The sequence below is a fragment of the Oryctolagus cuniculus genome, chromosome 5, assembly GCF_051225735.1.
Source record: "Oryctolagus cuniculus isolate XC-2025 breed Fujian yellow rabbit chromosome 5, ASM5122573v1, whole genome shotgun sequence".
Taxonomy (NCBI): domain Eukaryota; kingdom Metazoa; phylum Chordata; class Mammalia; order Lagomorpha; family Leporidae; genus Oryctolagus; species Oryctolagus cuniculus.
Genome location: NC_142871.1, coordinates 132262627 through 132277523, shown reverse-complemented (window position 1 = coordinate 132277523; position 14897 = coordinate 132262627). Strand labels below are relative to the sequence as shown.

At 46.5% G+C, this 14897-nt stretch overlaps 2 protein-coding genes across 12 annotated transcripts in view; one reads left to right on the top strand and one right to left on the bottom strand.

The window, feature by feature from the left end:
• TMEM217 (transmembrane protein 217) overlaps nt 1-293 on the bottom strand; it is a 38735-nt gene extending 38442 nt beyond the window's left edge. Inside the window, exon 1 of one of the 3 annotated variants that reach the window (XR_016234625.1) lies at nt 188-251. The gene's annotated coding sequence lies outside the window, so the exon portion shown is untranslated. Of the gene's footprint in view, nt 1-187 lie in introns of all 3 variants that reach the window. The other 2 variants (XM_008262852.5, XM_070074129.2) reach the window with 2 other exon arrangements.
• A 102-nt stretch (nt 294-395) lies between these two features.
• Nucleotides 396-14897, top strand: part of TBC1D22B (TBC1 domain family member 22B) — a 76928-nt gene continuing 62426 nt past the window's right edge. For 8 of the 9 annotated variants that reach the window (XR_016234623.1, XR_016234621.1, XR_016234619.1 and 5 more), the window contains exon 1: nt 396-593. Coding sequence is in view for 2 of the 9 variants with exons in the window: in XM_002714652.6 (XP_002714698.1) it covers nt 538-593 (56 nt within the window). In the remaining 7 variants the exon portion in view is untranslated. The remainder of the gene's footprint in view (nt 594-14897) is intronic. The other variant, XM_070074127.2, reaches the window with a different exon arrangement.

The following is a 14897-nucleotide window of genomic DNA, read 5'->3' as shown; positions in this document are numbered from 1 at the left end:
GGTGGCTATCACCGAAGTGTCACTGAGTTGGGTGTCGTTAAAAATGGGTCACAACCAACAAGGTCAAAGATTTATGTTTATAAATACACACTATGGCCCTCCTTACAAATAATAGCAGACTCCGGGATCTCATTTCCCCAGAAGAAAACAGCCCCCGTGCCTCCTTCCCGTGGGTCGCTTTCTTTACCTGCTTCTTCCCTCTCGTGGGTAGGAACTTTCTGCCCCGCCTCCCGGCTCGCTCAAGCTCCGCCTTCCCGGCCCACCTGGGTGCCCAGCCCCTGACGTTACCGTTCGGCTTCAGCATCCTACAGGATTCCGGCTCCCGATTGGCCCGTCTGTTCACGGCTGGCGCAGCCCACCAATGGCAGCTGCGCTGGGTGGGCGGGTGCCCACATCCAAGATGGCGCCCCCAGGAGCTGGGAGCGGGTGACCGGCGACGGGGAAGCGGCCTGGGTTGGCCCTCAGATTGCGGGGTCTCGGGGGCGTCTCGTCGGGCACCCCCTGACCCACCTACAAGGCCTTCCCCGGGCCAGAGCAATGGCCGCCGAGAACAGCAAGCAGTTTTGGAAGAGGAGCGCCAAGCTGCCGGGGAGGTGAGCCCAGGACGCTGAGAGGGAGCCGGGATTGGACCAAACCCTTCCAAATCCTAATCCCTAAATCTTGCGACTGATGTGGGGACCCCAGGACCGAGCAGTCAGGGCTGCCTGGTAGCGGCAGGGCGGCTGTCAGGCAGAGGAGCGGGGACGGCTGGGTGTGAGGTACAGACCGGGGTCTGAGGGCGGAGGTCTCAGGAGAGGTGACCTCAGCTGGGGGGTGGCCGACGACCGGGCACAGGGGGCAGAGGAGTTGAGGGAGAACCCCGTGTCGCCCCCGGGGCTTGGGGGGCCATTCCCAGAGCCACTTCCCACTTTGAAGAGAACTCCTCGGGGGTCTCCAGCATGCACAGGTGGTTGCTTACTCGAGGGTGGCCCCTTCCTTGGCTCCCCCAGCTCCTCAGGTGCAAATCTTCTCCCAAAGGGTTCTGGTGGGAGCTTGGGGCCGCCTGCGAGGAAAGGGGTCGGGGCGGGGGGTGGGGGTCCAGGAAAAGTGAGAGCAGTTCTGCAGCCTGACCCCACTTTATCTTGAGTTGACCCTTTCCCGTCAAGGATTTCTTACAGGGAGACCACAGAGTCGGTGTTTTTCTCTAGCATTTTCTAGGGATTTGTCCAACTCCAAGTGACCTCTTCCCCCCACCCCCTGCATTGTAATGGTCTTCTTGTGCACACACACTGAATTCTTTCATTCTTCAGTGGTTTCGTGGAGGGCAGACCTTCTAAGCGATTTTTTTTTTTTTCCATTTTGGCATGTGTTGAGACTTTTTAGCAGTTGTCCATCCCCCAATCTGCCGTTAGTTGACAGTTTGGGTTGTTTTGGGCTGAGTCCTTAGAAGTCTAAGGAGGAAAGTGTGTTTCAATTGTGAATTTAAGATTTCTGCCAGCCACAGTCCAGTTGGTGATGAAATTCACGTTTGGCTGTGCCCTCCCCTGCCACCTTTCCTAATTGATTCAGTTCTTTTCTTTCTGGGATAATTGGTAATTCTTTGAACTTATGACTGAGTATTTTCCTCTAAAGCAAAGAGAAATGAACAGTCCGTAGTGTCTTGGCAGTCTTACCTTATTTAGGATCCTATTAAACATATGGGAAATGGAGTGGGGATCAGCTTTTAGTAATACATATTAATAGAAGGCAATGCAAAGACAGCCTCAGATTAACATGGAAATTACACTGGAATGACTGTTAATATCGTGTTAAAGATGTTGTGTGTCTTTAGATAAGCATCGCTTCCTGCCACCTGATTTCTTTTCCTTCCTGATCTAGTGAACTCTCCAGTTATGCTAAATGCTGTTCTCTGGGGTTTTCCATCATGAGATCATTAAATTTTGATGTCCTAAGGTTATAATGAGACTCAGCAGGAAAACTGTTCCAACAGGAAGCAGTGCAGGAGATGAGGGACATGGCATGGTCCTTTGTGCCTTCTGACACTGGTTGCTGTTCACTGGCTTCTGTTTAATACTGAAACAGTCAACTTTTCTAAAGCACTATGTGAGATAGGAAGAGGAGTCTTTTTTTTTTTTTTTTAAAGAAAGATTTTATTCATTTATTTATTTGAGAGGTAGAGTTACAGACCGAAAGAGGGAGAGACAGAGAGAGAGGTCTTCCATCCACTGGTTCACTCCCCAAATGGCCGCAACAACTTGGAGCTGAGCTGATCTGAAGCCAGGAGCCTGGAGCTTCTTCCAGGTCTGCCACGTGGGCGCAGGGGCCCAAGCACTTGGGCTCTGGGAGAGGAGTCTTCATTTCTTCAAGTGTCTGACTCTTCCATTTTGAAGAATACAGAAGGGAAGAGGAGAGAACCTTAGGGTTTAAAAAGCCTTGGCTCATTATTTGAACTCTCTTACCTGTGTGTCAAAGACAAATGATTGACATCCAGGCCTCTGTTTCCTTATCTGTGAAATGAGAAATAAAAATACTTCCCTCAGGGTTCCTGGGATTACTAATAAAATACCCTATTTGTAAAGAACCTAGGACCGTTTATTTAACACATTATAGTTGCTCAGTATTGCTGTTTCTAGAGCAAGTAATTGTTGAAAAGAATATTGCTCAGATCCCTTACCCCAGCCCTAGTTCAAGTCTTCATTCTTTGTTCTAACCATAAAATACTGGCACAATTCATACTAGCTTTTAGTACTTTGATTGTTGAAGAGAAATATGGTTCAGCTGTGTGCCTTTATCTGCGAGGCCCCAGGAGCTCCTGATTATGGGAGAAAACTACCCAGGCATCTTGTAGATGGAAAGGTGCCTTGATGAAAGGAAAATGTTAGAGCATTTTCTCAATATAACTTTTTTTTTTTAAGATTTATGTATTTATTTGAAAGTCAGAGTTACACATAGAGAGAAGGAGAGGCAGAGAGAGAGAGAGGTTCTCCATCCTCTGGTTCCCTCCCTCAGTTGGCCACAACTGCCGGAGCTGCACTATCTTAAGCCAGGAGCTTCTTCCAGGTCTCCCACTTGGGTGCAGGGGCCCAAAAACGTGGGCCATCTTCTACTGCCTTCCCAGGCCACAACAGAGAGCTGGATTGCAAGTGGAGCAGTCGGGACTTGAACCAACGTCCATATGGGATGCCAGCACTGCAGACAGCGGCTTTACCTGCCACAACATAGTGCCGGCCCCCAATATATCTTTTGACTCTTCACTTGATCTTAGCCAAAAAGCCAAGAAGGGATTTTTTGGTTCTTTCAGTTTTAGCGAAGAAAAACTTTGTCTTGGGTAGAGTAAGGACTGTGTACTAGGTTCATGGCAACCTATATGTGAAACCAGTGTCTTTTTTGCAAATAAAAGGTAAAAAAAATCAAAGTGATGGCAGGTTACTTTCAGTTTCTTTGATCATGATCCAGCAATAACAAATAGGAATTTTATTAAATAAAACAGCCTAAGTTGAAAACAAATGAAACATTCTTTTTTAAAACAACAGCTTTGGGGCAGCCATTTGGCCTAGCAGTTAAGAGGCCACCTAAGACTTCTGCATGCCGTATGGGAGTGCCTGAGTTCAGTGCCTGCCTGTGGCTCCTCACTTCAGCTTTCTGGAGGCAAGTGTGCTCTCCCAGGTAATGGGGTTCCTGCCACCCATGAGGGAGACCTGTGTTGAGTTTGCCTCCTGGCTTTGGCCTCAGCCCTTGCAGGCATTTGGGGAGTGAATTAGCGAATGAGAGCACGCACTTTGTCTCTTTTCTCTCAAATAAATAAATACAAATTTAAAGATAAATAAATAAAACAATAACTTTGTTGAGATACAATTCACACACCATAAAACTGACCTCTTTGAATTACAAAATCCATCTATATATAGTTTTGTGCAGCCATCACTACTAATTTCAGAACTTTTTTTTTAAAAGATTTATTTTGTCTATTTGAAAGAGTTGCAGAGAGAGAGAGAGAGAAAGAGAGTGGCCTTCCATCCGCTGGTCCACTCCCTAAATGGCTGCAACAGCTGGAGCTGTGCCAGTCCAAAGCCAGGAGCTTCTTCTGGGTCCCCATGTGGGTGCAGGGGCCCAAGGACTTGGGCCATCTTCTACTGCTTTCCCAAGCCATAGCAGAGAGCTGGATCGGAAGTGGAGCAGCCAGGACTAGAACTGGCTCCAATATGGGATGCTGGCGCTTCAGGCCAGCACATTAACCCACTGTGCCACAGTGCCGGCCCCTTCAGAACATTTTTATCACCCTGAAAAGAAACCCTAGGCTGAGGGACCAGTGTTGTGGCACAACAGGTAAAGCCACTGCTTGCGATGTCCGTATCCCATGTCGGAGTGCCAGTTTGAGTCCCAGCTGCTCTACTTCCTGGGAAGGCAGCAAATGATGATCTGAGTACTTGGGCCCCTGCCACCCATGTGGGAGACCAGGATGGTGTTCCTGGCTCCTGGCTTCAGTCTGGCCCAGACCTGGCTGTTGAGGCTATTTGAGGAAAGAACTCAAAGATGGAAGCTTGCTCTGTCTCTCCCTGTCATTCTGCCTTTCAAATTAATTAATTAATTAATCTTTAAAGAAAAGAAGCCCTTATACCCGTCAGCTGTCACTCCTCATTCCTTCCCCTCTCCAAACCTTGGAAACTACTAATCTACTTTCTGTTTCTGGACTTAGCTATTCTGAACATTTCATATAAATGGAATAGTATAATATGAGGCCTTTTGTGACTGGCTTTTACTAAGTGTAATGTTTTCAGGCTCATCCATTATCAGCCAGCACTTCATTCTTTTTGATGCCAAATAATGTTCCTTTGTTTGATTACCACATTTTGTGTATCCATTCATCAGTTGATGGACGTGTGGGTTGTTTTCTACTTTTAGGCTACTGTGAGTAACGCTTCTATGAACATACACAGGTCTTTGTGTGGACAGATGTTTTTCATCCTTTTGCGGGTAGTCATGTGTCACTTAATGATAGGATAAGTTCTGAGGTGTGTGTTGTGAGGTGATTGTGTCATTGTGCAGACATCAGAGTGTACCTACACAAACTAAGACAGTGACAGTGTCATTAGGTGATACAATCTATGGCTCATCAAAGTGTATCCTAAATCCCAGCTCTTCTCTCCCCTTCTACCCCATCCCCTGATCAAACCGAGTCCTCTCTTGCCTGGACTACTACTATAGACTCCTGATTGGTCTTTCTGCTTCTTATTGCCTCTTGACAGGATCTTGCTTATAGTTAGAATAAAATGAAAATTTTCTAAGTCTTCCAGGCCCTCTAAAGTTGGAAAGATAGACCAAGTTAAGAACTTTGGTGTTTCTTAAGAGCAGTGGGTACCTTTATAAGAGTGATATGACATAATCAGATTTGGACTTATTAAAAAATCCATTTTGGGGGCAAGTGTTTGGCACAGCTGTTAAAGATGCCACTTGTGGGACTAGTGCTGTGGTGTAGCACGTAAAGCTGCCACCTCTAGTGCCGGCATCCCATATGGGCATTGGTTTGAATCCCAGCTGCTCCACTTCCGATCCAGCTCTCTGCTATGGCTTGGGAGAGCAGTGGAAGATGGCCCAAGTCCTTGGGCCCCTGCTCCCGTGTGGGAGACCTGGAAGAAGCTCCTGGTTTTGGATCTGCGCAGCCCCAGCCACTGTGTCCATCTGGGGAGTGAACCAGCAGATAGAAGACCTCTCTCTCTCTCTCTCTCTCTCTGCCTCTGCCTCTCTATAACTCTGCCTTTCTTAAATAAATCTTTAAAAAAATAAAATACCACTTGGGATGCCTGCATCCTACATGGGTGTGCCTGGGTTTGCATCTTGGATCCACTTCCAATTCCAGGTTCCTGTTAATGCAATCCCTGGGAGGCAGCAGGTGATGGTTCATTTAGTTGAGTTTCTGCCACTCATGCAGGAGACCCAAATGGTGTTCAGCCCCTGACTGTTGTGAGCATTTGGGGAGTGAACCAGGGAATAAGAGGTATGTCGTACCTTCCCTACCCCCACCTCCACCTTTCAAATAAATAAATTTTTGAAGAAATCCATTCTGGCTGCCCTGAGGAGAATGGCTTTGGCCAATGTTTTCCAATGGCTGATACTGGGAAGGTCACACAATTGCTATTTGATGTGTGTATTTTGGGTTGTACTGGACTACAAGGCATTTAACATCTCTGGCCCCTGCCCCTAAGTGTCCGGAAGGCTGCAGTTATTGGGACAAACACCTTTGCCACACATTAATTTCCAGATACTCCAGCTACACTTCAACCCCCCCCCCCCCCCATGAAGGTCAGAGTGAGTGTAGCAAGAGAGTTAGGTGGCCACCACTGTCGTCAACGGCAAGAAAAGCAATGATGGCTTAGTGGCAGTGGAAATTGAGGGTGGTGGCCAGGTCTGAGATGAATAACTCATAGCAAATCATGATATTTAGGGAGTAAGAAGAGGGAGTACCAGGGAGGTGTCACTCCCAGACATAGCTGACCTGGTAGATTGTGGTGTCATACCTTCAGAGGAAAAACCAAGTTTGAGAGAACACTTAACTACTCCATGCTTGGTTTCCTTACCTGTGAAAACAGATTTGGGTTAAGTGAGCTTTAAGGGTCTTGCCAACTCTGAAGTTGAGAGGTAAGTTTGAGCTTACCAATTCCCACTCATGTCAGTGGATATCTCTGTCTTGCTCTGTCTTACCAGGCGTAATTAATAGATTGGAGTGGATTTGAGAGGGAAGGGACTGAGGCTTTTCGAGTTGTGCATTTGAAGTAACAAAATTGTGGAGCAGATGTTTGGTTCAACAGTTAAGATGCTACTTGGGGTGCCCACATCGCATATTGGGGTGCTTGGGTTCCAGCCTACCATTAACATATAGCCTATGTTGAGACACCAGGTAGTGGCTCAAGTATTTAGGTCCCTGCCACCCACGTGGGAAACCCACATTGAGTACCTGGTTTCCAGCTTTGGCCTAGCCCAGCCCTGGGTGTTATGGCCATTTTAGGGGAATGAACCAGCAGATGGAAGGTCTGTCTGTCTCTCTGACTTTCAAATAAAATGCAAAACACTGATAAAGCAATGGAAAGAAAAAATTTTTAAAAGTAGCAAAGTGCTGGCCCTGGTGAACGTCTATCCTGGAATTGGAGGATGTTAGAATTTGAGACTAAGACTACTGCAGATGAGGAGACTGAGGCCAGAGATGGGGAGGGATTCCCTTGAATCCCTGTGGATTTCTGGACCTGTAGTCCAGTTTCTTTCTACTGCTGCTTCCCCCTTCCCTCAGTCTCCTCTAAGGTTAAGATACTCTCTGTCACAGCAGCTCACCCAGTCCAAGGGTGTGGACCCTTCCAGCAAAAAGATGCCGATGAGATTTGGAATAGGAGAGAGAAATGTGAGCCTGGTTCATTCCCTACATTCTTATTTCCAGTTCTACTGAGAAGGCTCCTTCCTCTTTTCAAGCAAAATGTTTATTGTTAAAGTCAAGGAAATCTCATTAGCATTATATGAAGCTGACAAAACTGTCTAATCACTTGAATTTCTTAGGTGCCCATATATTTTTAACTATAACCATCTCTGTCATTTAGTTAGTTATTATAACATTAATGAATCTGATAGCAGACTCAATGGTCCCAGCTTGTCTTGGCAAGTTCATTACAACCTCTTCTTGGCTGGGAAATGTTTTACTGATAAAGTAAGTGACTCAAAGATACGAAATTATCCGTGGAGTAGGGTAGCTCCCCAGTTTCTGAACAGTTTCTGTGGGGTGAGTGTGAACCTGAATCTGTTGCCACCATGTTTTGCCCTTAAATTTGATAGCCCCATTCCCGTATTTGCTTTAGCTCCTTTGTTAGCACTAAACAAACACCTGTTGATTTTTCCTACCCAGGTTTTTGCACTGTTCCAGCTAGGTGAAGCAGCTACGCCGGCACATTCTGGGGTGCGGGTTTTATTAAAGAGAATGCTGGAGTGGAGCAGGACTTTTGCTGTGTTTGATCTCTTGGCAGCACGTCCAGAGCATTCTTTTCTGTGTGTGTGCAGTGTGAGTCTTATGAGATGCCCTGGATTAGCCTCTGGTTTCCTCATCTAGCAGGAAAGTCTGGGTAAGCAGGAGCCTGGGTTGCATGGAGTTCCAGTCTTCCCCACTAAGTGTGGTTAAGGGGCTGCTGGTATGTGTCACACTCTGCCAGGTGGCAGGGCCCGTGGGAAAAGACGTGGCACCTCCCCAGCACGGTGGCCTCCCCTGCTAGGGTGCTGTGTGTGACTGACTTTCCGGTTTTTCTGCTAAGCATATGTTACTTTTGTAATCAATAAAACTTAAAAGTGGAGCTGGATGCAAACACACTGTTAAGTGAAAAAAAGCAAGATATAGAATATGTATAGTATGCAGTCTTTAATGTTTAAAAATGTGAAAAATTCTATGTGTTTTTATGGCTCTATGAATATATGTAGAAGTGTAAGAACAGATGGGAGGGATCCCTCCAGCTTCAGAGTAGTGGTTGTCTCCTGGGGAGGGAGGAGGCATGACTGGGTACTGCAGCTGGGATACCAGTAGTCTCTAACACTTAAAGCAACATGGACCGTGCTGTGGAGTAGCAGGTTAGGCCGCCACCTTCAGTGCAGGCATTCCATGGGTCCCAGCTGCCTCATTTCCATCCAGCTTCCTGCTGGTGGCCTGGGAAAGGCAGCAGAAAGATGGCCCAGGTGCTTGGGCCCTGGCCACTCATATGGGAGACCCGAAAGAAGCTCCTGTCTCCTGGCTTTGACCTGGCTCCGCCACAGCCATTGCGGCCATTTGGGGAGTGAACTAACTGATGGAAGTTCGATCTCTCTTTCTCTCTAACTCTGCCTTTCAAATAAATACCTTTCCTTTTTTTAAAAAAAAATTTGACAAATATTAACATGTTAAATCATTGTAATTGGTTCATGGATACTTGCTATATTATGCTCTGTCCTTTATGTTTGAAAATGTCAATTAAATGTGTTTACATTTATGTTAGAGCAAATTTTTTTAATATGTAGGGAAGATAGGCAACCATGAAATTAAAATCCAAGGTAACATCATTTAGAGTCTAAGTAAGTCTTATATACAAAGTGATGCCTTTTATATAAAATTTAAAAACTATGCAAAGCAATACTGTTTAGGAATACATGCTTGGAAAATAAAACCAAAAGATGATGGTGAAAAATGCTAGATTCAGTAGAGTAGCCTCCTAGGAAGGGAGGTGGGTATGCTAGGGATTTCAACCCATATTGTCTTGTCCCCCCCCCCCTTTTTTTTAAGATTTGTTTATTTGAAAAGCAGAGTGACAGAGATCTTCTATCTGCTGGCTCACTCTCCAAAGGCCCACAACAGTCAGAGCTAGGCCAGGCCAAAGGCAAGAGCCAGAAACTCCTCCATGTTTATGGCAGGACCCAAGTATTTGGGCCAATATCTGCTGCCTCCCAGGCCCATTAGCAGGATGATGGATTGGAAACAGAGATGGGACTGGATCCTAGGCACTTCAGTTATTGGTTTAATGTGTTTGCCACAACACCCACCCTGAAGTTTTATTTCTTAAGCTGGGTGTGGAATGCAAGTGTGCCTTATGTTATGATCTAAATCTAGTTTGGTGTTTGGTTTTTTTTTTTTTTTTTTTTTAAGATTTATTTATTTGAAAATTTTGAAAGTCCAAGTTAGAGATATCTTCCATCTGCTGGTTTACTTGCCAGATGGCCACAATAGCCAGAGCTGGGCCAGGGTGAAGCCAGGAGCCAGGAACTTCATCTGGATCTCCCACATGGGTGCAGAGGCCCAAGTACTTGGGCTGTCTTCCAGCACTTTCTCAGACCATGAGCAGGGAGCTGGATCAGAAGTGGAGCACCCGGGACTCAAACCGGCACCAGTATGGGATTCCAGCATTCCAGCCAGCAGCTTTACCTGCTATGCCACAACACACTGTACCCCCTCCCTTTTTTTTTTTTATTTATTTTTTTGACAGGCAGAGTGGACAGTGAGAGAGAGAGACAGAGAAAAGGTCTTCCTTTGCCATTGGTTCACCCTCCAATGGCCGCCATGGCCGGCACGCTGCGGCCGGCGCACCGCGCCGATCTGATGGCAGGAGCCAGGTACTTCTCCTGGTCTCCCATGGGGTGCAGGGCATAAGTACTTGGGCCATCCTCCACTGCACTCCCTGGCCACAGCAGAGAGCTGGCCTGGAAGAGGGGCAACCGGGACAGAATCCGGCGCCCTGACTGGGACTAGAACCCCGTGTGCCAGCGCCGCAAGGTGGAGGATTAGCCTACTGAGCCGTGGCGCCGGCCTTTTTTTTTTTTTTTTTTTTTTTTTTAAAGATTTATTTGAAAGGCAGAGTTACAGAGAGGCAGAGGCACAGAGAGAGAGGGAGAAGGAGGTGTTCACTCTCCAAGTGGCTGCAATGACCAGAGCTGGGCCAATACAAAGCCAGGAGTTAGGAGCTTCTTCGGTCTGCCACACAGGCGCAGGGGCCCAAGGACTTAGGCCATCTTCAACTGCTTTCCCAGGCCATAACAGAGAGTTGGACCAGAGGTGGAGCAGCTGGGACTCGAACCAGCACCCACATGGGATGCCGGCACTGCACAGTGGCTCCATGTGTTACGCCACAGGACCTGCCCCCCCCCCCCGCCCCCAAAGTAAAGTAATCCCTCGTGAATTAGAGAAGTCATGGGTTAATGTACACTGGGAGCAGGAAAGCCTCATGGGGGGTTGTAGAATTCAAAGGGATTTTTTTTTCTTTCTGAGAGAGAGACACAGAGAGCTCTCATCCTCTGGTTCACTCCCCACGTGCCCACAATGGCTGGAGGGGTCTAACCTACAAGCTTGGAACTCCATCCAAGTCTCCCATGTGGGTGACAGGGACCCAACTACTTGAGCCATCACCACCACCTCCTTGGGTGCCCACTGGCAGGAACCTTGATTCAGAAGCCAGAGCCAGGAATCAAACCCAGGTACTCCAATATGGGGCACAGGCGACTTAACTGGAGTCTTAGTCGCTAGGCCGGACATCTGTCCCTGAAGGGAACATTGTAGGATGGATACAATTTTTTTTTTTTTTTTTTTTTTGACAGGCAGAGTGGACAGTGAGAGAGAGAGAGAGAGACAGAGAGAAAGGTCTTCCTTTTGCCGTTGGTTCACCCTCCAATGGCCGCCGCTGCAGCCGGCGCACCGCGCTGATCCGATGGCAGGAGCCAGGAGCCAGGTGCTTTTCCTGGTCTCCCATGGGGTGCAGGGCCCAAGCACCTGGGCCATCCTCCACTGCACTCCCTGGCCACAGCAGAGGGCTGGCCTGGAAGAGGGGCAACCGGGACAGAATCCGGCGCCCCGACCGGGACTAGAACCCGGTGTGCCGGCACCGCTAGGCGGAGGATTAGCCTATTGAGCTACGGCGCCGGCCAGGATGGATACAATTTTGAAAAGGGATATAGAAAAGCATTCTGAGTAGGGAAAGGTTAATAATTAGGCAATGATTGGAAGAGCAGCCTTCTCCACAGCTGAGTTTGATGGGGAATGGGGGGAGTACAGGCTGATAGGTGAGTTATAAAGGCCAGGAAATTGAGTACTTTAATCATCAGAATCTTTAGTCTATCCTCATTTAGTCTCCGTGATCATCTTGGTTTCTCTTTCTTTTCTAACTTCCTGTCTGTCCTTTTTAAGGTGCAGAAAACAGATTTATTATACAAAGTGTTCCAGGTTCAGATACATCATGATTTGGTTCAAGACTGTGTTAACAAATTCAATTTGGGCTCTGATACTGCTGCTGATGAAGGCCATCATTTATCCTAGCCTTCCTGGCTGTGCAGCACTTGGGCTGACATCTTTAAAAGTAATCTACTGTGATTTTAAGATGCTGTTCCTGCATGGTAATTAATGGCCTCTGGCCCTTAGGCCTGCACAGTTAGGTTTGCTTTTCTTTGTACGGATTATGGAAGGTGGTAATAATCTTGTAAGGAGAGGATCTATGTTCCTCTTACTTCTCTCCAGTTCCCTAGCGTAACCAGCTGAGGAGGTCTTCCAGCAGAGTTCCTGCCCTGATTTTTGTATTTTACTACACAGATTTCATGACCTCATACTCATTTGAGGACTTGTGTATTCATCTCGGTGTTTGCTAATCTAGACCTTGGGAAGCAGTGGTGATGGCTCAGGTAATTGGGTTCCTGCCACTCACATGAGACACCTGGAGTGAATTCCAGTCCCAGCCTTTGTAGGCATTTGGGGAATGAATCAGCAGATGGGAGCTCTCTTTGTCTCTCTTTGCCTTTCAAATGAATAAACAAAATTTTAAAAACTTAGATTCTCTCTGAAATATTTTTTTATTTATTCAAAAGGCAGAGCTACAGAGAGAATCTTCCATCTGGTGATTCTCTCCCAAGATGGCTGCAAAGGCCATGGCTGAGCCAAGCCAAAGCCAGGAGCATGGAACTCCATGCAGTCTTCCACGTGGGTGGCATGGGCCCAAGCACATGTCCATCTTCCACTGCTTTCCCAGGCGTATTAGCAGAAAGCTGGATTTGGAAGTGGAGGAACCAGGACTCAAAATAGCACTCATGTGGGTATAGGCATCACACGTAGTATCTTAATCCACCACACCACAATGCTGGCTCCTCCCTCTAAAATTTTAATAGAAATCAGTGTGAAAATGACTAAATTGCCTATATTTGTGTTCAAAAGCATCTTTGGGATCACCTTGTTATGTGACTCAAAGGACTTGGTAAATTTATTGTTTTCTAAACTCTGGGGGAGGATTATGTTATAAAAGTGGAAGGAGGGAAGAAAACTAACATTTCCTGGGCACTGTGTGTGTTTGCAAGTCTGCATGAATGGTAGCACTCTCCAGGAATTGTGCCCGAGGGCTTTTGAGTCATCATTCCATTTAAACCTCCCAGCCCCCTTCAGGTGGCTTATTTCTTAGCATATCCTTGTACATGCACATCAGAAAGACACAGAAGGAGGGCCGGCGCCGTGGCTCAATAGGCTAATCCTCCACCTTGCGGCGCCGGCACACCGGGTTCTAGTCCCGGTCGGGGCGCCGGATTCTGTCCCGGTTGCCCCTCTTCCAGGCCAGCTCTCTGCTGTGGCCAGGGAGTGCAGTGGAGGATGGCCCAGGTGCTTGGGCCCTGCACCCCATGGGAGACCAGGAAAAGCACCTGGCTCCTGGCTCCTGCCATCGGATCAGCGCGGTGCGCCGGCTGCAGCGGCGGCCATTGGAGGGTGAAACAACGGCAAAAAGGAAGACCTTTCTCTCTGTCTCTCTCTCTCACTGTCCACTCTGCCTGTCAAAAATAAAAAAATAAAAAAAAATAAAAATAAAAAAAAAGACACAGAAGGGTTCACGGTGCACACTGAGTCTGTTGGGCAGCCCATCCTCCAGTCAGCTGGCTCACCTTCCAAATCATGCTGCTGGAGCCTCTTTCTCTTTTTAAAAAAGTTTTATTTATTTGAAAGGCAAAGTTAGAGAAAGAGGTCTTCTATCTACTGGTTTACTTCCCAAATGGCCACAATAGCCATAACTGGACCAGGCTGAAGCCAGGAGCCTGGAGTTTCATCCAGATCCCCCACATGGGTGCAGGGGCCCAAAGACTTGGAGCATCTTCTCCTGCCTTCCCAGGTCATTAGCAGGGATCTGGATCAGAAGTGGAGCAGCCAGGACTCTAACCAGTACCCATATGGGATGCTGGTCTTGCAAGGCAATGGCTTAACACGCTGCGCCACAATGCCAGCCCTTCATGTATTCTTTCTACGAGGTTCTATGAATACATTCACCTCATCACGTGTAAATATGTGTATATGTTTTAAAGACTTCTATAAAAATTCTGTCATACATATAGCTCTGCATCTTTTTTCCATTACCCTCTCTGTTTCATGTTGATATAGGACTGCCTTATTCATTTTAAAAGATGTACTGTAATTTATTTAACCAGTTACTTGTTAATAATAATCCTTTTCTCTTTAGTAAGTTTAGCTTATTTATATTTATTAGAATAACTGATATATTTGGTTTGGTTCCATTTTTAATATTTTCTTTAAAAGTCTTTCATCATATGGACTGTATTTGTTTTGCAGGGACATATATGTTTATATTCTGATAATTTTTATTCTGGTGATTGTGTTTCTAAGTAGAGATTGAGTATTCTTTATCTAAAATGTTTGGGACAGAAATGTTTTATTTAGATACCAGGTTTTGTCAGACTTTGTGAAATATGCATATATGTAATGAGATATATTAGGGATGGGACCCAAATCTAAACATGCAATTCATTTATACAGTTCTTACACACATAACCTGATGGTAGTTTTATATAATTTTAATAATTTTGTGCATGAAACAATGTTTCATAGTGTAGAATTTTCCCATTGTGCTGTTTATGTTGACACTGAAAATGTTTCAGGCTTTGGATTTTTTGATTAGGGTTGCTCAAACTGTAAAACATCATACTATATTTCCTCAGACAGTATCTATTGACTCCCTACCATGAAACTAGTAGTTATATTTCTTTCTTTTTTCTTTTTTTTTTTAAGATTTGTTTCTTTATTTGAAAGGCAGAGTTACAGAGAAGCAGAGGCAGAGAGTGATACAGAGAGCTCTTCCATCCACTGCTTCACTCTCCAGATGGCCGCAACGGCCAGAGCTGTGCCAGTCCGAAAAGCCCCGAGCTTCTTCCAGGTCTCATGCAGGTGCAGGGGCCCAAGGACTTGGGCCATCTTCTACAGCTTTCCCAGGCCATAGCAGAGAGCTGGATCGGAAGTGGAGCAGCTGGGACTCGAACCGGCACCCGTAGGGGATACCGGCACTGTAAACAGAGGCCTTACCAGCTAGGTCACAGCGCCAGCCCCAGTAGTTATATTTCTTGCCCCTTTCTTCTCCACCTGCTTTTGGTTGAGCATACTCGTTTTCTTAGTTTTACTT